The 21,412-nt window shown below is 55.9% G+C and overlaps 1 protein-coding gene across 2 annotated transcripts in view; it reads left to right on the top strand.

The window, feature by feature from the left end:
* Positions 1-21,412, top strand: part of SCN5A (sodium voltage-gated channel alpha subunit 5) — a 76,909-nt gene that overhangs the window by 5,675 nt on the left and 49,822 nt on the right. For both annotated transcript variants that reach the window (XM_090284523.1, XM_090284522.1), the window contains exons 3-9: positions 5,967-6,056; positions 7,397-7,525; positions 14,143-14,234; positions 17,399-17,629; positions 19,186-19,249; positions 20,514-20,655; positions 21,174-21,371. In XM_090284523.1, the coding sequence (XP_090140649.1) occupies positions 5,967-6,056; positions 7,397-7,525; positions 14,143-14,234; positions 17,399-17,629; positions 19,186-19,249; positions 20,514-20,655; positions 21,174-21,371 (946 nt within the window). The remainder of the gene's footprint in view (positions 1-5,966; positions 6,057-7,396; positions 7,526-14,142; positions 14,235-17,398; positions 17,630-19,185; positions 19,250-20,513; positions 20,656-21,173; positions 21,372-21,412) is intronic.

Raw genomic sequence — 21,412 nt, 5'->3', positions numbered from 1 at the left:
ACTTTAAAGGGCGCAGGAATGCAGCCCATGCTCTCAGGGAAGAAACCCTGCTCACGGGCAACAGCGCAGGTGCACACGGTGGCATGCCAGCGAGCGCACGCTAATTCAGGTCCCCTTTGCTCTGCGCTCCGCGCTAGCAGTGCGTCCCTGGGAAGGTGCCTAAAAAGTAAAGAGGGGCATATGGACTTATTTTTCCCTGTGTGTTTTTGTTAAAATACTGCAGGATGTGTTCCTGCTAGGATTAAATAAAAGAAACCAACTGAACTTCAGATTCCACTGCAGTCACATTCAGAGTCCTCATGTTCACGCCAAGAGGCATTTTGCTTTCCTGGGTGTGCAGCTCTGTTCACAAAATCCTCCCACATTTCTCGAGCAGATTCAAATGGGCAATCAAACCGCATATTTGTGTGTGTGTTTGTGTGTGTTCATTTAATAGCATAAATCTATGAAAAATACCCCCACAGTACATTTCCTTCCCTTTGGAAGTCTTTTGACCGCTTGGGATCTGAAGACATGCAGCTGAGTTTCAGGCCTTCCCCATAACCCATGCAGGCAGATCTTGCTGGCATTTTAATCACGGGGCTGGGAGTGGGTGTTTGGGGACAATGACACGACAGGATTGAAGATGTTCGGCTGAACTCAGGCCTGGAGAGCTGGCCTGTGCTTCTGCCCACACAGGGGACCAGCTCAGCCACTGGCCTGAAACAACCAGGCAGGGCAAGCAGGTGTGCCCGTCAGGAGTGCACCTGACTCATCTCTCTGGGATTGACTGTGTGCTGGGCCCCGTGGGGAGGCTGGGGAGGCTCTGGGCCAAGTCTCATGGACTCGAGGCTCAGTCTAGGTAGGAAGAGATCACACACACTCATACACACACCACACAGGTGCACACACAGGAGTGGCCGCGAGTAGTGGAAAAGTTGTCCTCAAGGCCAGGGGAGCTCGGCAGGGGTTGAACAGCCAAGCGGCAGAAACGAGAGCCTGCTGCACCCTGAGCCATGGCTGTGTCTGGAAAAGCCGAAGCCCAGACAGGCAGCCCCTGTCCTTTCCCACCACGGGACCCAGGCCCTGCCTGGCAGGACTCAGAGGGAGGGCCAGCTGCTCTGGCTTGTCCCTAAATCTTGCCGTTAGAGTTCAGCTCACCTCTATCTGTGGCCAGTCAAGTCCTCTGGTCCCAAGTGGCCTGTCCACCCTGCCACTTGCTGCCGAGGGGCCTTTTCTCCACTCTGGTGAGAACTGTGTATGGTTCCCCTGTAGCCAGGAGCAGTTTGGCTCCACAGAGAGGGGGCTCCCCAGCCTCAGCGCACCCTGCTTTGCCACGACCAGCTGGGCTGAGTGATTGCTAGAGGAAGCCCAGCCAGCCTTCTGCGCTTGTCTACATGCCTCCTCCAGGAAGCCCGGCCAGAGGCGGGTCTGGTCTCCTATAACATCCTGTCTCAGGGCAGTTCAGCAGCTCTGGGGCCTCCCTGTCTCCCACACAGGGCCAGGCACACATGCCCAGGTAGCAGTTGTTCTTAAAAACAACAAAGAAGTCCACTCCTCCTGCACGGCAGTCTGCTTACACCCCGTGTGAGCCCTTCGCCCCTTTGGGTTTCATGTGGCCCTGGGCGTGGCAGAGGCCAAGTGTGGGATAATGTTCCCCTTGGTGGGCGAGGGCCTGAAGCACTATGACTTATGCTGGCTCTTCAGTCCGGAGGCAGGGGAACGGCCCAGGTGACCTCTGGTGTCATCGTGCAGAGATGGTGTAGGCGCAGGGCTCTGCCATCGCCCAGCTTTGGACCCACAGCCATTTTCCGTGGCTGCCGTAACAAACTTCCACAAACTTAACAGCTTAAAACAGCATGAAGTTACCACCTTACAGTTCCGGAAGTCAGAAATCCAAAAAGTTCTCACTGGGCTAACATCAAGAGGTCGGCAGGGCTGTGTTCCTTTTTGGAGGCTCCAGGGGAGAATCCGTTTTCTAGGCTTCTCCAGTATGTAGCGGCTGCGGGAATTCCTGGCTCACGGCCCTGTTTCATCTTCAAAGCCCGTGACAGCTGGTGCTGTCTTTCTCAACGCATCACTCTGAGGCTGGCTCTCTGCCCCCCTCTCTCACTTGTCAGGACCCTGTGATGACCCTGGGCCCACCCAGAAAATCCAGGATAATCTCCACATCTTAAGGTCCTTAAGTTAATCGCATCTGCAAAGTCCCTTTGCCATATCAATTAACGTTCTTAGTTTCCAGGAACGAGGGGGCTGTTATTCTGCCTACTGTAATATCCTTCCACTTAACTTCTGCACCTTGGTCCCCTCACCTATGAAAGAGAGACAAAGTCCCCACCTCGTGGGTTCTTGGGAGAATCGAATTAGTTCGTGGACACAGAGAGCAGAGCCTGGTACCCAGGAAGGGCTCCCAAAATGCTTACTGTTAGCATCATTTCACATGTCAGGAATCAACTGGGATCTTCAGTAGAGGGCTTAGCAGTGAATCTGTGGGGATGAATAAAGGCTGGTTGAGGGGCTTGTTAATGGTCTACCCAGTGAGGAAAGACTTGGCATGGAGCCAGGTGTGGGGACCGCGCATGTGTGCGTGGGTGTGTGTGCGGGGGGGGGGGGGGACGGGCAGGGAGGTGGGTATCCGATCCTGCCCTTGAAAGCTGGAGCAGGAGGTAGATCTGCCCTGGAGACTGTCACACAGGCTGCGGGATGCAAACACCAAGCTGAAGCAGGGACCCCAGTGCCTGTAGAGGTGTCCCCTGGCCAAGAAGAAATCAAGGCTTTCTGGAGCCATGGCCTCTGAGCTGAGCAGCTCTGGTTTGATTAAAGGGGGTTCCAAAGCCTGATCCCTCTTATCCAGGCAAGAAAATGGAGAATTGGTTGTAAGCTGGAGGCCAGGTTTGGCAAACTATTGCCTGATTCCCTAGATTCTCTGGACGGAGGACTGGAGGTGTAGTGAGCATCCACATAGAATCCTCGCGAGGCCTCACCTCTCTCCTTAGCTGGGACGGCCCCTCCCCTGAGAAGTCGGCACCCCAGCTCAGCCCAACCTCCAATCTGACAGCATTGGCCTCCCCATTGATCGGCCAAAGCTGGGTCAGGCTGCGGAGCAGGGTGGAGCTGTAATAGGGAGGGGCAGCCTGTGGGAATGAGGGGCTGAGGCTGGGGCAGTGTGGGGACCCTGGGGGCAGCCGTGGGGAGTAGGAGGCCCCACCTCTCCTCTCTGGCCAGGGAGGGGATTTGTAGGGCAGCAGAGAGTATTCCTGTTCCCGACCGGGCCCCTTGGGGATGCCCCAGCCCACAGGAGGCCTGAGGTCTGTCCTTTGCTTTTCTTTTTTTCTTTTCTTTTTTTTTTTTTTTTTCAGATTTAATGTGTTTTATTGATTAAAATATTACATTTGTGCCAATTTCCCTTCCCTCTGCTCCCCTCCACCCAGTGGCCCCCCTCCCTCCAGTTGTCCCCCCCTTTTAGATTATGTCCATTAGTTTTGCATATAGTTCCTCCCAACCTCTCTCCGTCTATTCCATTCCCTCCTACCTTGATCCCCAATTCCTATATCATCTCCCTTCCTTTCCCCATTCCCCCTCCCTGTTGACCTCCCCCCAATATGCTTCCCGTACCCACAGTTCCTTTTCCACTCTCGTTGCCTATTTAGTTTACCTTTGTTTCATCTCCCTAGCTTCTGTTTTTTTAAACCAGTCCCTTTAACATCTCATATAACAGTGGTTTGGATCTAATGAACTCTTTCAGTTTTATTTTGTCCTGGAAACACTTTCTCTGTCCTTCTATTCTGAATGACAATTTCGCTGGATAGAGTATTCGTGGTTGTAGGTTTTGGATTTTCATTACTTTGAATATTTCTTGCCAGTCTCTTCTTGCCTGTAGGGTTTCCCTTGAGAAGTCAGCTGATAGTCTAATTGGGACCCCTTTGTACATAATTCTTTTCTTCTCTCTTGCTGCTTTTAAGATTCTCTCTTTATCTTTAATTTTTGACATTTTGATTATAATGTGTCTTGGAGTGGTTCTCACTGGGTCCAGTCTCTTGGGAACTCTCCTTGCTTCCTGGACCTGCAAGTCTATTCCCTTCCCCAAGTCTGGGAAGTTTTCCTTTATTATATTTTCACTTAATTTTTCAAGTTCTAGTTCATCTTCCTCATTCTCTGGCAAACCAATGATTCTTATGTTGGGCCTTTTATAGCTGTCCCAGAGGTTTCTGATCCTCTCATTGTTGCTTCCCATTTCCTCTCGCTGCATTGGTTGACTGCTTGTTCCTTCTCCATATTCCAGTTTGTTGAAATGAACTCCGGATTTTTTTTTCTCACCATCTATCTCGTATGCGGTTTTGTTCCTTTCGTTATGAAAGTTTTTCGCTTCTTTCTTATCTTTTTCCTGCTCTTTTGTGAATTCTGTAAGCCACCTGATAACAATGGCCCAGAACTGAGCCTCTGACAGGTTTCTTATCTGTTCATCTGTCAGATTCTCTATCTGCTGCCTGGTGAGTTGTGTCACCGGGATTTCTATAGTTGTCTGCCTCATTTTGACAGATGCGTTTTGTTTTCTTGGGCCGGCTGTCCGGGGCAGTGCCTGTGTACGCGTCACAAATCAGCGACCGGCCGGCGCCTGCCTGTCCGCGACCTATTTCGCAGCCCTGTGGTGCTTTCTTTGGGGGCGGGGGTCCAAGATGGATTCACACAGTTATTCAGCTAGGAGACCGGGATCCGTCCTCCCGCCCCCCTGGGCCTCACTGTTCAAGGCGATGCGGCAGCCGCTCTCCCCAGCGCCGGAGTCGCGCACCGCCAGGGGCTTGACCGCAGCTGGAATTCCTCGCCGCCCTGCCGCTGTCCAGGTGCGACCGCAAACAGCACTGCCCTCTTTAACTCTTACCTGCCCAAATGGCACCGCTGGTTTATAACTTCATATGTTGGACTTCCGTGTAGTTTTATTTTCTGGAATTTCTAGTTATCCTTTGTTTTGAAGTAGTTGTATTCCTCTCTAGTTGTAGAGGGAGACCTAGCGTGTCCGTCTAAGCCTCCATCTTGGCCGGAAGTCTGTCCTTTGCTTTTCTATAGGTCTCACAGAGGTGAGGGAGGCTGTGTCAATCACTTGGAGCTTAGTCCAGCCTGAAACAGCAGCTGGGACTTGTAGCCAAAGAGTCAGGGCTCAGACAAGGCCTGAGGCAGTTCAGTTCAAGGCCAAGAGCTCAGAAGGATGCCCAAGACACAGTCCCAGCATTTGAAGAGCTCCCCTTCTGGCCAGGGACAGATGGGCATTGCCAGTCAGAGAGCAACCACATGCTAGGGTGCTCCTGCTGATGATACTCCTGCTGAGGGGTGCTCCTGTTGAGGGGTTTCTTGGAGGAGAGGGGTGTATTAGGTGGAACAGAGGACAAGAGTGAAGAGCATGTGCAAAGGCAGGAAGCAACCAGGGAAGCAGCCCAGGTTCAGTGTGTCCCGAGAGGTAGATAAGTTTTGTTAGCAGAACACTTCTTCAGAGAAGTTCCAGGCCAAAGGTCAGCCTGGACTACTCTCATAGAAGTGCAGGAGGGAACTCAGACCCTGCACCATGGGCTGCCTCTCCAACAGTGGCCCCTGAGGAACTCTATAAATACCATCTCCCTCTGATGTGGCTGAGCACAGTGTTCCCACACAGCTGTGCGTAAAAATCTCTGAGATCTGGGGGTCGGCCCTTCCTCCCTTCCCTCCAGGATGGACCCTGCAGGGGACCTGCTAAAGGTGTGGATTCATGTGTCTGGTCAGTCAGGGGCTGTGGAGCAGGGCCGGTGTCCAGCTGCAAGTACCAGAGAAGGGACAGAGGCCGGCCTCAGTTGGGGACATTGGTAAGGACCAGGCACAGCCCCAGTGTGTCTGCTTGGAGCCCCTGTCTCATTGATGTGGCAGCACTGGCCTGGTAGTGGCACCCCCAGGGCCAGGACCTCTGGCAGTGGTGGCCTGGCTGGCCCCCAGCACGTGGTTTTCCTTGACCCCAAGCCCACGCTCTTCAACATGCTCATCATGTGCACCATCCTGACCAACTGCGTGTTCATGGCGCAGCGTGACCCTCCACCCTGGACCAAGTATGTCGAGTGAGTATCTCCAGCGGGCCCCTCCCTTCTTTCCTTTCCATGCCATACCGTGGCCCCTAAAGCCACCTCTGAAGAGGGCTTGGTCCAAGCGCAGGGACTCACTCACCTTGCAGGGGGGAAGAGGTCCTTGGCCAAGCCCCCACTCTCTTTTGCTGCTCCCATTCATGCCAACTTCTTGCTTTGAGTTGTGCCCTCAGGAGAGGAAGCTTTCCAGGCTGACAAAGTGGGGGTTTCTCCCAAAGAGGTCTGATGACATTGGAAAAGGCTCTGAAATAATCATTACTAGCACTTGATTGAGCACTGAGTGCATGGCTGGTGCTGTCATAGAACAGTAAACATCCCCTCTAACCCTCCTGGCAACCCAGTAGGGGCGGGACAGCCACCCTTATCTCTATTCGACAGATAAGGAGACAGAACTGGAGGTGTAGCCTGCCCAGTACCATGCAGCTGGGAGGTATGGCTACCAGGAAGAGGCACAGAGCTACTCCGACTTCAGCACCATCCTCTGCCGCCTTTGCTCTCCAAGTCCTGCCTCCTATTACTATCTGCAGTTTTAGAAAACTGCTTCTGACCTTCCCTTCCCAAACGAAAGGCCCGTACCCACAGGGGCTAAGCAGGCCTGATGGGCTGTTGGTGCATTTGGCTCCTGTTTTTCAGGAGAACACAGTGGCTTGCCTGGTGGCTGTCCCTGTTCACAGAGGACCAGCAGTGCTGGGGCCTATATCCAGCTGCTGAGACCTGGGAAGCACATGGTGTGACCCCTTCCCAATCCAGCCCTGTGGGCCACAGTCCCAGCATCCAGGCGTTTGGGATCCTTCAGCCCACCCCAGGCAGAGAGAATAGCTCCCCCACCCTGACTCAAGTGTTAGAACATCAACCCCCTTTCCAAGGTCAAGGTGGACATCTGTAGCCACCTACCCTGTAGGCGGTTGAGGACAGACCATACACTCCTCACTAGCTGCTGAGGACCCACAAACAAGGGTGAGAGGCCACTGTGGGTTGTCCCACAGGGAAGACCCAGTGGCCACCATATGCCTGTGGACATGGACTCCCCAGGGTGAGGGGAGGAGGTAGAAGAGAGAGAAGATGGAGGTTCAGGTGGGCACATGGCAGGCACTCAATGCTGAATAAACAAATGGGAAGACGGGTTGGTTACCTGGAGGTTTGAAACAAAGCTCCAGCCCGCAGCTCCTGCTCTGTCATGGGGCCTTGCCGAGAGCCTGGTCCGAGGGCCATTTGAGAGAGGGGCTCCCTAGGACTCGTGCCTTCTTGGCAATCTGGGGAACCTGGCCCTCAGGCTTCCGCCTCCCTGAAGGACACTGCCCGTCTTTTCTCCCCAGGTATACCTTCACTGCCATTTACACCTTTGAGTCTCTGGTCAAGATATTGGCTCGAGGCTTCTGCCTGCATGAGTTCACCTTCCTTCGGGACCCGTGGAACTGGCTGGACTTCAGCGTGATTGTCATGGCGTAAGTACCTTGCTCACCCGCTGCATTGTGCTGAGCCGTGCCGGGCCACACTGAAGGGCAGGTACGCCGCCCTGTGCACCTCCCAGCCTGCAGCTCGGCACGGGTCTGTATAACAGCTCGCCCATCTCAGGGGGAGAGGCGGCCCCTGGGGGTCAGGTGCACCGCCTCAGCTGCAGCCCCACAGCAGCCCTGTTCTCAAGGGGCACCGTTAAGATCCCAGTTGTGCACCCTCTGCCCTTTCCACCAAGGAAAGCCAGTGTTACAGCCTGCCATCCCTGGACCACTGTGAACCATGACCTGGATTCCGAGGTGATTAAGGATGACACTGCAGTAAAGAGAGAGAAGGAGCCTGGAGAAGGGGCCGGGCATCCCCGGGAACTCACACCAGGCCCACCAGCGTGTCTGCTCTCCGCACTCATAGACTCCATGTCTATCGTGGTTTAAGGCACCTGGTCACTGACAGGACCCAGTGGGTCCTCGTGCCAGCCAGACAGGTGGGCTGGATGGGGGTGCCTCGGCCCCATTTTACAAATGAGAAAACTAATGCCAAGGACACACAGGGAGCCCGCCGGAACGTGAACGGGGCCCCTGGCCTGCTGCCGCGTACGCTCAGGCCCGCCTCCTCGCCTGGGAGGAGACCCTTGCTGAAGGATTGGGTGGGAGCCTGCCACGCCGGGTGTCTCAGGCATCAGATGCTGTGCTCTGGTGCAGACGACTGATCAGGGCAGGCCTCCTGTGCAGGAGTTGTGGTCTGGGGCTGGGCCATGGAACCCTTTCTGATGGCCCGATGTGTGTGGAGGACCCAGTGCATGCAGGGCTGGGTACCATGCCTCGGCAAGGAGCAGAGCTGGTGAGGCTTATCCTCCCTGCCCTTGCAGAGCCTCAGATTCCCGACTTGTGAAAGGACAGTGTTAGGCTGGGTGACATCAGAGGTTCGGTTCAGCGCCCATTTTATATGATACTCAGATTCACAGAATCAACCTATTTATGACAGAATCTTTATTTTAAAAAAGTTTTTGTATTTATTGATGAGGGACAAACATCCATTTGTTGTTCCACTTGTTTATCATTCACTGGTTGATTCTTATATGTGCCCTGATCGAGAATCAAACCTGCAACCTTGGGGTATCGGGACAACACTCCAACCAACTGAGCTACCCGGCCAGGGCAATGAAGTCTTTACTGAACCCCAGACATGAGCAGCCCTGAGCTCAGCCACGCTATGAGGGAGGGAAGAGAAAGAAGCTAGGTAGAGAACCCAGTGCTTAAAAAGGGCATCAGAACCGCTGTTTCCATTTGACAGGGAGGGAAACCGAGGCTCAGGGAAAGGCTACCACTGGCCCCAACCCAGCGTAGATTTAGGCCTGAGCAGAGCTGAGGGAACCAGGGGAAGAAGAGTGGGAGAGGAGGGCAGAGAGTGGTGGGTTAGAGGGCAGGCTGTGTAGCCCTGTGGCCCACGTGAAAAGCCAAGTGCCTTGGGAGCTGCGGGGGCTTCGGGGCAGGGAGTGCGTGATCTGATTTACATTCTGTAAGGGTATCTCTAGACGGGACAGACTACAGGGGAAGGGTGGATGCATCAGAGCAGTTAGGAGGCCATTTTAGTAGCCAGGCAAGAGGGGACAGTAGCTGGGACCAGGGTCCACGTGAAAAGGTGAGTGACAGGGTCAGAGTCTGGATATTCTGTGAAGATGGGGCTGACAGGAGACCCCAAGGCAGTCTTTGGCTTGAGCAGCTGGGTGAATGGTGGTTCCCACTTGTTGAAATGGAGAATGGAGAGAGGAGCTGGCTGGGGGAAGAAGGGAATCCAAGGTCCAGTTTAGAATGCATTACGTTTGAATGCATCCAGGGTGACATATTGAGTCAGCAATGGGGACATTCCAGTCTGGTGCTCAGGATAGCAGTCCGAGGTGGAGATATAAATTTAGAAGCCATCAGGATGCAGATGGCATTGAAAGCCAGGAGATCAGATGAAATCATCCAGAAGTGAGTGTAGCCAGAGAGGGGAAGCTGCCTGGGGACTGCACCACGGGCCGCTCCGATGTCCTGGGGTCAGGAACGATGAAGGCCGAGGGAAAGAGACTGGAGGGAGCCGCCATGGAGGGCAGAGGGAAATCAGGAGGGAGCAGTGTCCCAAAAGCTGACAGAGGGGGTGACTCAATTTGAAAGACATCACAAGGCGGCTGAGGAAGACGAGAACCAAGGCTGGACCAACACAGTGTATGTTGCTGATGACCTTGACAAGACAGGGTCTGGTGGCGTGGAGGACGGACCCCTGATTACAGACGGCTTGAGGGCTTTGGAGGCAAGGGGCCAGTAGAGCAAGTGTGGACATCAATTTTGTGGGGTTTGCTATATACATGATTGAAAATAGGGTGTTGGCCTGAGAGGAGGATGAGTGAAGGGAGATGTCTTTGCAGGCGGCTGGGAAGCATTCAGGAGAAAGGGGCCGTTTGATGGTGGAGGAGGGGCAATTGCAGGAGCGAAGCCCATCGCTGGTCCCAGGGGTGGAGTCCGGGGACGGGGGAAGCGTTAGTGTGAAGTGCAGGGAAGGCAGAATTTCAGGTGGAGACGGAGGTGGACTGATAGAGTCAATGATGAGAGAAGAAGAAATTTCTCTTCTGATTGCTTCTATTTTTCTCAGTGACAAGAAGCAGGATCAGCAACTGAGAACACGAGGTCTGAGGAGAGTGGGAGCCAGAGGTTACACTGGCTTGGGAATGGAGTCATATGGTTGCTGGACCTAGGCTCCAGGGTGCAGTGATCCATGGGCCCCTGCGGGCCAGGTGTCACGGGGCACAGCAGCCCCCTGAGCCTTTCCTACCTTGCCATCCTGGAGCCTGAATAGGACAGTTTCGTGGCAATGTGCCCCTGACCCTGACCTATCTTCAACCCATGACTCTGGGAGATGCTCTGCATGATCTCAGGCCCTTAGCAAGTCCCCCTGCCCTGTCTCAGGACAGAATTCTAGTCTCCTTCCCCATGGGATCCCACAGGGAACCACTCCTTCTGCTCAGATTCACAGAACAGGGGTGCCCTGCCTGCCTTCACTCCGTACCAGAATGGGGGAGGTGACAAAGCAGAACAGGGCCTCTGAGGCCACCGGACTATTTCCATGTTTGCCAGCGTCTCACAGAAATGGCATGCTCACTTCCCTTAGGCTGCATGGACCCACTGGCATGTCAACTCGTGCTCTGGACAGGATTGGCCTGGCACCTTTGATTGACAGCAATTCGGCCTTCTGAACACGATTAATTATCACCGTAGTAATGCCGTGAAATGCATTTTGCGCTAGCCAAAATGGTTCAATGATACGGCGCTCTTAGGATAACCAAAGGAGTCTTAAGTGGCGGAAAAGTTGTATTCCATGAAACTCCCATCCCACCTCCATTTTGGAAAAACTAATGCTCAGAGAGAGCCTGCACTTGCCCCAAATTATAGAATGAATCAGCAATGCTGGGACTGAAACCAAGCCTTCTAGCTCATAACCATGAGAGGCACCTCAAGTCCGGTGTTTCTGGCCAGGTTTTTACCTGATCCCCCACCCCACCTCAACGTGATTTAAAGGTTGTGGGAGGACTGGAGGGGGTGCCAGGAAGCCCACCAGCCGGAGCTCTTCCTGTGGCCCCCTCCCAGCTGGGCATTACCTACTAGTTAGCACAGCCTCCCACTATCTGGGGTTGTTATGGAAACCAGACCTGGAGGGGAAGGAGGGGAGGACAGAGAGGAGAGGGTGGCAATCACGGCAGTAGCTAGTGCGGAGTGTACCCTCTGCCTGGCAGCCCAGGAGGGGCCATCTGCATTGAATGGGAGGGTGCACAGCAAGACCTGGGGTGGAGCAGGAAGAAGGCGCAGGTCTGCCCTTCCTTGGGGATCCTCAGCCTCCAGAAAGGCTCCCTCTGCACTGGGGCTGGTTTGCTGGGGTGGAATTCTCACCCACCACCCTCTGCTCGTCCTGTGTCCAAGCCCGTGACCCCACCCCAGGCACCTGCCCCTGCCTAGCATCTTGGCCCCGGCAGAAAAAGTATTATAGAATGGCTTGGAGGAGTATTTTGCCATCCTGATGGGCAGAGCTTCACTCCCAGCCCCACCCACCCCTGCTGAAGCTGGCCCTTTGCCAGCTATGGTCTCTCCTGCTGGCCACACTCCCGGGCCCCAAGAGAGGCCTCACTACGGGTCTAAGGCCCCAACCTGGGAAGCAGCCAGGCTCCGGGCCCTGGGTTGAGTAACAGAGGAAAAAACCCTGTGTCACAAACGAGCTGGGGATTCTGCAGGGGTGGGGAAGGCAGGCTCTACACCGGGATAGGCACAGGCAGGCAGCATCTCCGTCATGGGAGACTCCAGGGGATAGACAGGGTCCTTAAGGTATAGGAGGGGAAAAGCAGGGGCAGTTGGCTCCCTCTCCCATCTGCACGGTTTCCACTCACTCCCTGCACCCAGAAGAGGCAGCCTCGCAACCAGTGTCCGAGCAAGAAAAGCTCTTTCCCCAGGCCACGCCCGCTTAGCCAGAAGCCGGAAACAGGGCCCAAAGCCACCAGCCAGCGAGAACCATGGCTTCCATGGGACAGCAAGATTGGCAACGTTTCAGGCTCAACTTGACAGTCCTGTGGCAGCATCGTGTCTGAGCGGAGAGTCGGAGCCTGAGAGAAGACTGTGGAACAGAGGCCAGAGGGTCTGAACCGCCAAAGAGAGTAGAATAACCATCAAAATTTGAGAGGGAGCTTGGGCCAAATGAATAGGTCCGTGTGGGCAAGAACGAGGGAGGTGACTTCTGCTCCCTGCGGCAGGTGGGGCTGCATCCAACCACTGCCCTGGAAGAAGATTCATAAGCTGGAGTGAGTTCAGGGGTTGAAAATGAGTCCACCATCTGTGGCGTGATCAGAAGGAAATTTCTGATGACTTCGCACCCCTGAAGGGATGGAGTGAGTAAGGAGGAAGAGACCCCAGGAAGAGGGACCGCCCCTCTCAGTGGGCCTAGAGGAAGCCGGTGTCAGCCAGTGTCAATTCAGGCTGGGCCAGACTGGACCCTGCTGAGCCCAAGACCTGGAGGCCCTGACACAGCCTGCCAAGCCCTTCCCTGTGGACACCCACGGCAGCCTGAGGGACGCAGAAGCTCTGACTAGAGTGGAGGTGCCCGGAGGCCCAGGCCGCCTGGCAGAGTTAGCGCAGCTGTGCTGCCGGCCCATCCTTGGCCCTCACGTGGCTTCGCTGGGCCGACGTCCTGGGTCTGACATCACTCAGACACCAAGTCAGACACACTTGGTTAAACATCAGACATTCCGAGGCCGCTGTCCTTTGTTAAACATCAGACACCTTCGGTTAAATGTCAGACACCCTGGATGCGGAGCCTTTGGTTAAAATATCACAAGTCACTTGCCATTGTCCCGATGGCCCTGGTCACACTCTGTCCCTCCATCCCTCAGACACCATGGTCATACGACCCATCCACATGTGTCCTCACACTCTGCTTGGGCAGGGCCCTGCCCCGACCCAGAGATGACTCCTTCCTCCTATGCCCATGGAGGCCACAGAGGTCCAAGTTGCAGTTGGGAGCCCTGCGGGGCGCCACTGCGTCCAAGCAAACCCTGATGGCTGCTCACCTCCAGAGGTCATTCCTGTGGACACCCAGGGCTATCCTTGGGGGACACCGAGGGTCTTGGGGTTAATTGGGGTGAACTCATGGGCTAGGGGGTAGAGTCTCCCCAGGATCCTTCATCCTGCTTCTTCCTCTTCTTGGGTGGTCTGCTACCCCTGAGAACTTGAAGAGCTGAACAGCCAGGCAGACTCCCTTCTCATCTTCCAAAGCATCGTCTTGAGAATGCTGCTTCTCCCCTTGAGTACCCAGGGACCCCTGAGCCACTGCTCACAGAGACTTGTGGTTGGAAGGAGAAAGGGGGACAGCCCTAAGAGGCTCAGCCACACTTCCAAGATGATCTCAGCTGGGGCTTCAGGGTCCTGTGGTTCAGAGCAGGCAGGAACAAGCGACCAGACTGCAGAAGACTCAGAGCAAACCCAAGTTCAGAAGCCCTCTCTCACCTGGCCAGGCCCACCTGGAAAAGTTTCCCTCTGCATCCTGCAGTGTCCCCAGCCTCAAACCCTGCCATGGGTTATGTCACGGTCCCCAGTGTCTTGGAGAAGGTGGCAGCGTAGTTGCCTCCTGGCACCGGTCGTTCACAGACCGGCCTCAAGAAAGCCGCCTGGGGCTTGCTGTGTGAACAACCTCAAGGCACCGTGGCTGAGGCATCCATGTCAGGGGGGTTGAGATTAGGAAGAAAATCTGAGGAAAGCCCTGGGCCATCACATCCCTCCCTGTGGGAGAGGTCTGGTCGGGGTGGGGGGCAGGGGGCAGGCTGAGGCGCTGCTTTGTAATTCCCAATAACTGTGGTTTGATTCTGCAGGTATGTATCAGAAAATATAAAACTAGGCAATTTGTCGGCTCTTCGAACTTTCAGAGTCCTGAGAGCTCTAAAAACTATTTCAGTTATCCCAGGTAAGATGCCCAGGGTGGCCTCTCAGGTCTCCACTACAAGTGACTCTCTCTGTCTCCCCCTCCCCCGCCTCCCGTGTGTCTCTTCCTGGCGTGTTGTCACCGTCTCGTGTGTGAATTTCCCTTGTTACAGATACACAACTGAATTTGTGGACCTGGGCAATGTCTCAGCTTTACGCACCTTCCGCGTCCTCCGGGCTCTGAAAACTATTTCAGTCATTTCAGGTGAAAATCAGGTTAAACGCCAAGGCTGGAGGGACTTTCCAGCCACCCGAGAGTCAAGGTGACCCTCAGGAAGGCGCCCCGCCCCGAATGTGCCTGTCACCAGAATACCTTCCCCAGAGTTCGAGTGTGGGAGTGGTTGGCGGTGGACATGATGTGTCCTCCAAGCTTCAGACTGGGCTTCAGGCTGCCCACCCAGCAAAGCCCACTCTGAAAGACACGCAGAGGCATAGAGCACCCCATGGCAGGCCCTGGATTGAACCCAGATTTGTCCCCCGAGAGCGATTTCATCGCCAAACTCAACTCCGCTGTTTGCATAGCTAAACGCTTGTATGTGAATTGCTTCTGCCTGAAGCGTCCCCCTCCCATAAGGAAATCACATACACCCCCAGAACAAAAAAGGAAAACTGAGGCCCGGTCTTTCACGGCGGAGTGCCCAGTCCCTGCCTTGCGTCCCTGCCGGTGGTCTGTGCAGAGCCGGAGCCCCGGCCCCATTTGGTGAAGTGGAGTGTACTCTGAGGACAGGTGTCATCGGCCTTGGCGTCTAACGGCCCTCGCTGCATGGTGCGGTAGAGGTTTAGCAAACCGCGCATGGTAGCCTCAGGAAGAAATTCTCCTCGACAGATGTTGGCAATTGCACCCAGAAATCCCCCAAGACCAGGCAGCTTCTCTAGACAGTCAGTCAGCCCCATCGATTCCGGAAAGCTCCCAAAAGGCTTCCGAGGATTTCAGAGCCCAGAGGGCCATACCCGGAGGCTCTTTCTAGAGCCCGTTCTGAACACAGCTGCTCTCAGAACTGGAGAAGACACTTCTTTTAAGAAAGCAGCTGGAGGCTGGTCGCATGCCGCTGATCTGGAGACGGGTCAGAGCTGAGGGATGGTTGCACCCTCTCCTGATTTGGAAAGCTGGTGGGTCCTGGCCCCTTGGCTGTTACTGTCCCCAGGGAGACAAGGGTCCTGCCCTGAGCTCTCTGGAGGAGTTCAGACACCCCCACCCTTCCCAGTGGGGTTAGTCATCTTATAAGAGGAGCCTCACCTTATGCTGTGTTCACACCAAGCCTCAGAATGTTCCTTCTGGACTCTGAACCCACCGTGGGATGTGCACAAGGGCCTAGACCCCTCTAAGAGCCAGGAGCAAGTGGGGCTGTCCGTTCCCAGCCACTCCCATAGAGCTGCCCCACTGAGGCAGGTGTCCTTTGCCTTGGCAAACACCTGCATGCTCAGAAGCCTCAGGGTCTGTCTTTTAGGGTCCCAGGGACAACCTCACAGCACACACCTTACAAGATAAGATAAGTGCACTGACTATTGCAGTTAAGGAAGGGCATGCTTGTAAGAAAGGCTGACAAAGGAAAATATTTCTCAGTCCTGGGGAAAAGTAGGAAGCCTGTCAATCTCAACCCAGCCCCTTTGGGTCTCTTCAAGGTGCCAGCAACCCAGGGAAGCAGCAGAGAGCAGACCCTGAAAGTGGGCATTGGGAAAAGTGGTCAGTGTTATGGAAGGCTCCCTGGAGGAGGTGTCCGCTGGGCTGAGTCTTAAATAGCCTTGGCTGTCTCCAGATCTTGGTCTGCTTCCCCATAAAGTGGGAATGGAATAGGGACAGTTGGTGTCTGAGGGCCCTTCGCCCAGCCTGTTAGAACTTTAGTGGCAAGAGGGCTTTTCATTTGGTTCCCAGGACTCAGCTCTTTCTCGGTCTTTTCAGAAAGAATCCCTTTATTTCATCAGAATTATTCTTGCCAGAGGTGAACTCTGTCAGCAACTGATTGTCCCCACGGACACCATCTCTACAGACCAGGAGGTGCCTTGCTGGACCTAGAACTGGATGCTTTAGGCCAAAGATGCTTTAGCCTAGCCATTGAGGCAGAGTCCAACTTGAGTGTGCAAGCTGCTGCCTACTACCCCTTGCTCTGTTCCCCACCACCCCCATGCTAGGGACAGGGTCTCTGGGCCCAGTGGGCAGAACCAGAGTGTGCCCACCGAGGGGTCCTAGAACCTCCACTAGAGAGGAGGGGTTCCGGACTACAAGGGCCTCATGAATCCACCCACCCCCCCATCACTCCCTGCCCAGACCCCTGCAAGGTCTACCCAGGTGGTTGCCAACATCTGCCAGGACGATTTCCACAGAGCACACTGAGTGCCTCTGAGCCCCGGGCTGGCAGCAGCGTTATTGGCACCATGGCTGAGACTTCCTCTCCCGTGTTTGCCCATCGCTGCCTCCCTGTCTCTGGGTCATGGGCACAGCAGCCTCAGGCACAGCTGCCACGGGTGTTTCTAACACATTAACCGGCTGGACGATGGATGGATGGAGCTTAATCTGAGATCTGGCCGCCTGTGGGTGTGGGATGAGGTGGGGTGGGGTGGGGTGGGGGAGGTGGACGGGGAAAGGGGAAGCCCCTCGCTCCCCATGCTGTGCTTGAACTTCTTGTACGGCAGTAGCTCAAGTGTCAGACAGAATGTGTCTACACATGCTTGTCTGTCACCGCACTGTGTGGCGCTGGCTTCTGCAGGGAGCTGAGCTGGGCAACTAACAGATCACGGCCTCTGTGCTTTGGGGAATGGGATGGGTGGGCTGGGTCCCAGGGGTACAGGGCAGAGGAGAACAATACAATATAGGTCAATGCCTCCCCTGCTCCTGAACCTTTCCCAAGGTGGCGGGGGCCGGCATTACTCACCATGGCCTTGCCAGGCCTCCCCCCGTCCCCCTAGCGCATGAACTAGGTCCTCCCCCAGGAATGGCTCTGTCTCTCCCCATCACAGGACCAAGGCTGAGGCCCTTCCATTGCCCTGGAATGGGCCTGACCTCCATCTCCCCTCCATGGGCTACATCTAAAGGGGCAGGCCTGGTGTACCTTGGGGGCAGAGCCAAAGGGGCGCAGGCTTTGAGTCTTTGCTTTCTTAAGAAAACAGCATTCTCCACACCAAGTTCATATGCGTGGCTAGTGGAGAGCCAGGAGGACTGGGCGCTCTGAAAATACACAGCCAGGCTGGACTCCCACCCTGGGGCATCAGGACAGAATCTGAGTGAAGGAGATGGGACTTGGGTCTGAAAAGCCCACGAGAGGCCTCCTTCACTCTGCCCACCTGGCCTGGCATCCCCTCGGGCCTGCCCTGGCTCAGGGGAGCAGGAGGCAGATGCCCATGGGTGAGCCCGCTTGCTGTCGCCTCCCCTAGGCCTGAAGACCATCGTGGGGGCCCTGATCCAGTCTGTGAAGAAGCTGGCCGACGTGATGGTCCTCACGGTCTTCTGCCTCAGCGTCTTCGCACTCATCGGCCTGCAGCTCTTCATGGGCAACCTGAGGCATAAGTGCGTGCGCAACTTCACGGAGCTCAACGGCACCAATGGCTCTGTGGAGGCCGATGGCCAGATCTGGATATCGTTGGACGTCTACCTCAACGATCCAGGTGTGGCTTCGCCCTGGGGCCCAGGCAAGGATTTATGAGGCGCCCGGAGCTGGGCCACCTCCACGCAGGCCTTGCCACGGTGCAGGCCTCCCTGCAGGGCCGTCCAAACTGTACCCGCGACCCCCAAGATGCAGCTGTGTGCTCAGGGACCCCAGCCCCTGCCCTTTGGACTCCAAGAGAGGATGGAAGGGGGACAGATTGAGGGCCTGCTCTTGTGAGCTCTCAGGCTAGGCGGGAAGATGGCGGGCGCTTAAAGGTCGGGAAGGATGGGGTTTGATGGAGAGCCAGACAGGAGCAGCAGCTGCGATGTTTGGAGGTGGGACTGACCCTAGAGTGTCGGGAGTGGTGAGGAGGCCGTCCTGCCTACAGGGACAGGAGTGTTAGCTTGGGAAAGGGTGGAACACGAGGCTGGGGTAGCTTATGAGGTTTCGGAGTGGGGGCCCCACTGGCTTGGCATGCGATTTTTCAGTTGACATCAGGGTTCCTTGCCAGGATGTTAACTCCATACACGTGCTGCCCAGAACCTCGTGAGAGGGATGGGACCAGCTCAATGATTGTACAGTCACATGAGCCCCTCTTGTTTCACTGCCCCGTGGTTGACACTTCCACTCTCCGGGCTGAAGGCCAGCCCATCTCTTGGCCACTGTCATTGGGCTGAACCAAAGGGAGACACTGTTGCAGGCCATCCATATCCAGACTGTCAGGACCCTGAGGGCCAGTATGAAGTCAGGGGCTCGTGCAAACATCAGCAATCCACTTTAGAAAAAGAAACAAAGAAATTTAATGGGGAAATTTGCTTATGGTTCAGCTGTGGCCACGCAGCAGGGGTTCCAAAATTGTACATGCACCCGAGTCCCTGGAGGCCTTTGGGAAACACACACCACCATCCCCACCCCACCCCCGGAGTTTCTGAGCCAGCAGAGCTGGGGGGCGAAGGGGAGACAGTGCACTCAGGAAGTTATATTTCTATCTGGTTTTCAATTAATGCACTTGATGCCTTGATGCTGCGGGTTCGGGGACTGTGTTTTGGGAACTGCTGCCGAAGGCTAAGGCGGGTAGCATGAGTGATGGGGATTGACAGACGGCCACAAAGAGGAAAGGTCCTGGGTCTCACCTGGTCCAGCCCCAGCCCCGTCTGAAGAGACCACACTATGGCCACAGTGACTGGCAGGCATCCCTTCCACGACCTTATGCACAAGAAAGTGGGTCCAGGCCGAGCTGGGCAGTGACTCAGCAGCCAAGCTGGAACCCTGCCCAGACCCCTGCCTCCTAGTTCAGGGCCTCATTGGCCCCTTGAGTGGCAGGAGGCAAAGTGCAGAAGCTCCCTGTGGAGACTTCCTGAGTCTTTGGAGAGTGTTGGGCACACTGGCAGCCAAATGCCTGGGGAGGAGAGGGAGGAAAGCCGGGGAAGGAACCTCGGGTCTGGCTGGGCAGGGGCAGCGGGGAGGTGGGAAGACAACCACCAGTGTATCTACCCCTCTATAGCCCTGGGTGCACGGTGGGAACCCAGGAGTCTGGGCCACCATGCCCCTCGCCTCCGGATGTTTCTCTTCCAGAAAATTACATGCTCAAGAATGGCACCTCCGATGTGCTGCTGTGTGGGAACAGCTCCGATGCCGGGTATGTGCCCCTCCCCCCGCCCCACCGCCCAGGGCCAGCTCACCCAGCTGGGGCAGTCTCCTGGTGCTTTCTCAGCTGACGGTGCTTTCACTTTTTGCCCTTGACCCCAGGGGCAGTGAGGCCCTCCCCTTCCTCCCCACCCCTCTCCCACTACAGGGGAGATAGCTGTAGGGAGTACAGATCTGCAGGGAGCGTGATCAGAGGCCTGAGAATGGGATGGGCCTGGGGGGTAGCCCAGGAGCGCCTAAGGGGCCCCCTACTAGCTCAGACCTGGCCCCATTCCCTCTCAGAAGCCCTCCAGGGCTGCCCTTCTCACTCAGTGTTCTCACTCCCTGCAGACATATCCATCGGGTCTGGATGAGTGTGGCCTCTCTGGCAGCCTAGCCCCTCCTCTGGGGCATTCAGGCCCTGGACCTGCTCTGAGCGTGGTCCCCAGAGTGCCCACTAGACATGTGCACACCAGGGGCTGGGGCCACATGACTGTGCTATAGGTTGTCAGGGGGAGGGGGCAGACAGGCTCCCCTGGTGGGGAAGGTGTTCTGTATGAAGTTCCGGAGCCCTTTGTGTCACTACGAGGTTGTCACAGGGCCCGAGGACATTAGCAAGGCACAGAGGCCCCTTGGCTGTATCCTCCCATGTGCTGAGTCCGGCTTGCCCCGTCTCTTTCTCATGCACAGCAAGCACGCATGAGTCCGGCCCAGTGCTCCCTCTTTGGAAGAGAGGCTGTCCTCTCCTCCAGCTCCGTGCGCTGCGGGTCTGCCTCATTGCCCCTGGGTGTACAGTTGTGCAAACGGGCACATTCTGTAGACATGGCCAGGCCCCAGCCTGCCCACCACAGAATCATCCCTCAATCCCATGGCCCAGCCTTCGCCCTGTTCCATCCTGGTCAGCTCGGCCAGGCCTCACCATGCCCCTGTGTGCCTGCACTGTGCCCGTTCCCCGTGGGGAAGGCAGGGAGAGGGAGAGGCGTGAGCCAAGCCTTCAGCACGTCCTCTGTGAGGGGAGAGGTGACTGGGGCAGCAACGGGGATGGTGTGTCTTGGGGGCAGAGAAAAGGGGGAGACAGTGGCCCAGGAAGGAGGAGGCACAGGGTGAAATGTGGTGGAGTGGGACCGAGCAGCGTGGCCCTAGGTTTGTGAGGCTCAGCCCCGTGAAGCAGTCAGGCACACCCTGGGCTGCCCAGGAAGACAAGCCAGGCCTGGCAAGGGTCTCAGGGGACAGAGGACCCTCACAGCATGAGACAGAGTCTGTGTGTCTGGCTGCAGGGCATGTCCTGAGGGCTACCGGTGCCTGAAGGCAGGCGAGAACCCTGACCACGGCTACACCAGCTTCGACTCCTTCGCCTGGGCCTTCCTTGCACTCTTCCGCCTGATGACGCAGGACTGCTGGGAGCGCCTCTACCAGCAGGTATGTGCATGCATGGGCCAGCCGAGGGACACCAAGAATGGGCTCAGGACCCCGCACAGGGGCCAGGCTGTACCTGCCTGCAGTGGTCCCAGAAGCGTTTCCACTGGCGAGACCTGAGGAGGGTAGGGGACAGGGGACCCGTGCACTTGAGAGATGCAGGCTCAGAAAAGAAACTGTCTGTTTGCTAATGATCAGGTACCCATCCCTTTATATAGGACACTGTGCTCTGTGAGTGGGACCCTCTTCCACTGCATGTGGTGGAACAGTCCCCTCTGTAGGTGCACTTTCCCTGTTGACAGTGACATTCTGCCTCCCTCTGTGAGTGGGACATCATCCTGTGTGCAGGTCATTTTCTGTAGGGCAGCACACTTCACTCTATAGGTGGGACACTCTCAACTGCTCCCCAGGCTACGGCCATTGGGACTCCTTGCACACCCACCTAGACCACTTGGAAAGACCATGGCCATGCCCCAGAAGGGGCCCCAGGGAAAATTACCTCTGTCCCCTCACTCCCCTAGACCCTGAGGTCCGCAGGGAAGATCTATATGATCTTCTTCATGCTTGTCATCTTCCTGGGCTCCTTCTACCTGGTGAACCTGATCCTGGCCGTGGTTGCCATGGCCTATGAGGAGCAAAACCAGGCCACCATCGCTGAGACAGAGGAGAAGGAAAAACGATTCCAGGAAACCATGGAGATGCTCAAGAAAGAGCATGAGGTGGGTGAGCCATGCAGCCAAGGAGCCTCCAGACCAAGCCC

The sequence above is a fragment of the Furipterus horrens genome, unplaced genomic scaffold (genome assembly GCF_987537825.1).
Source record: "Furipterus horrens unplaced genomic scaffold, mFurHor1.1.pri manual_scaffold_7, whole genome shotgun sequence".
NCBI classification, from domain to species: Eukaryota; Metazoa; Chordata; class Mammalia; order Chiroptera; family Furipteridae; genus Furipterus; species Furipterus horrens.
The sequence above is the reverse complement of the archived record's forward strand: the minus strand, read 5'-3'. Positions and strand labels throughout refer to the sequence as shown.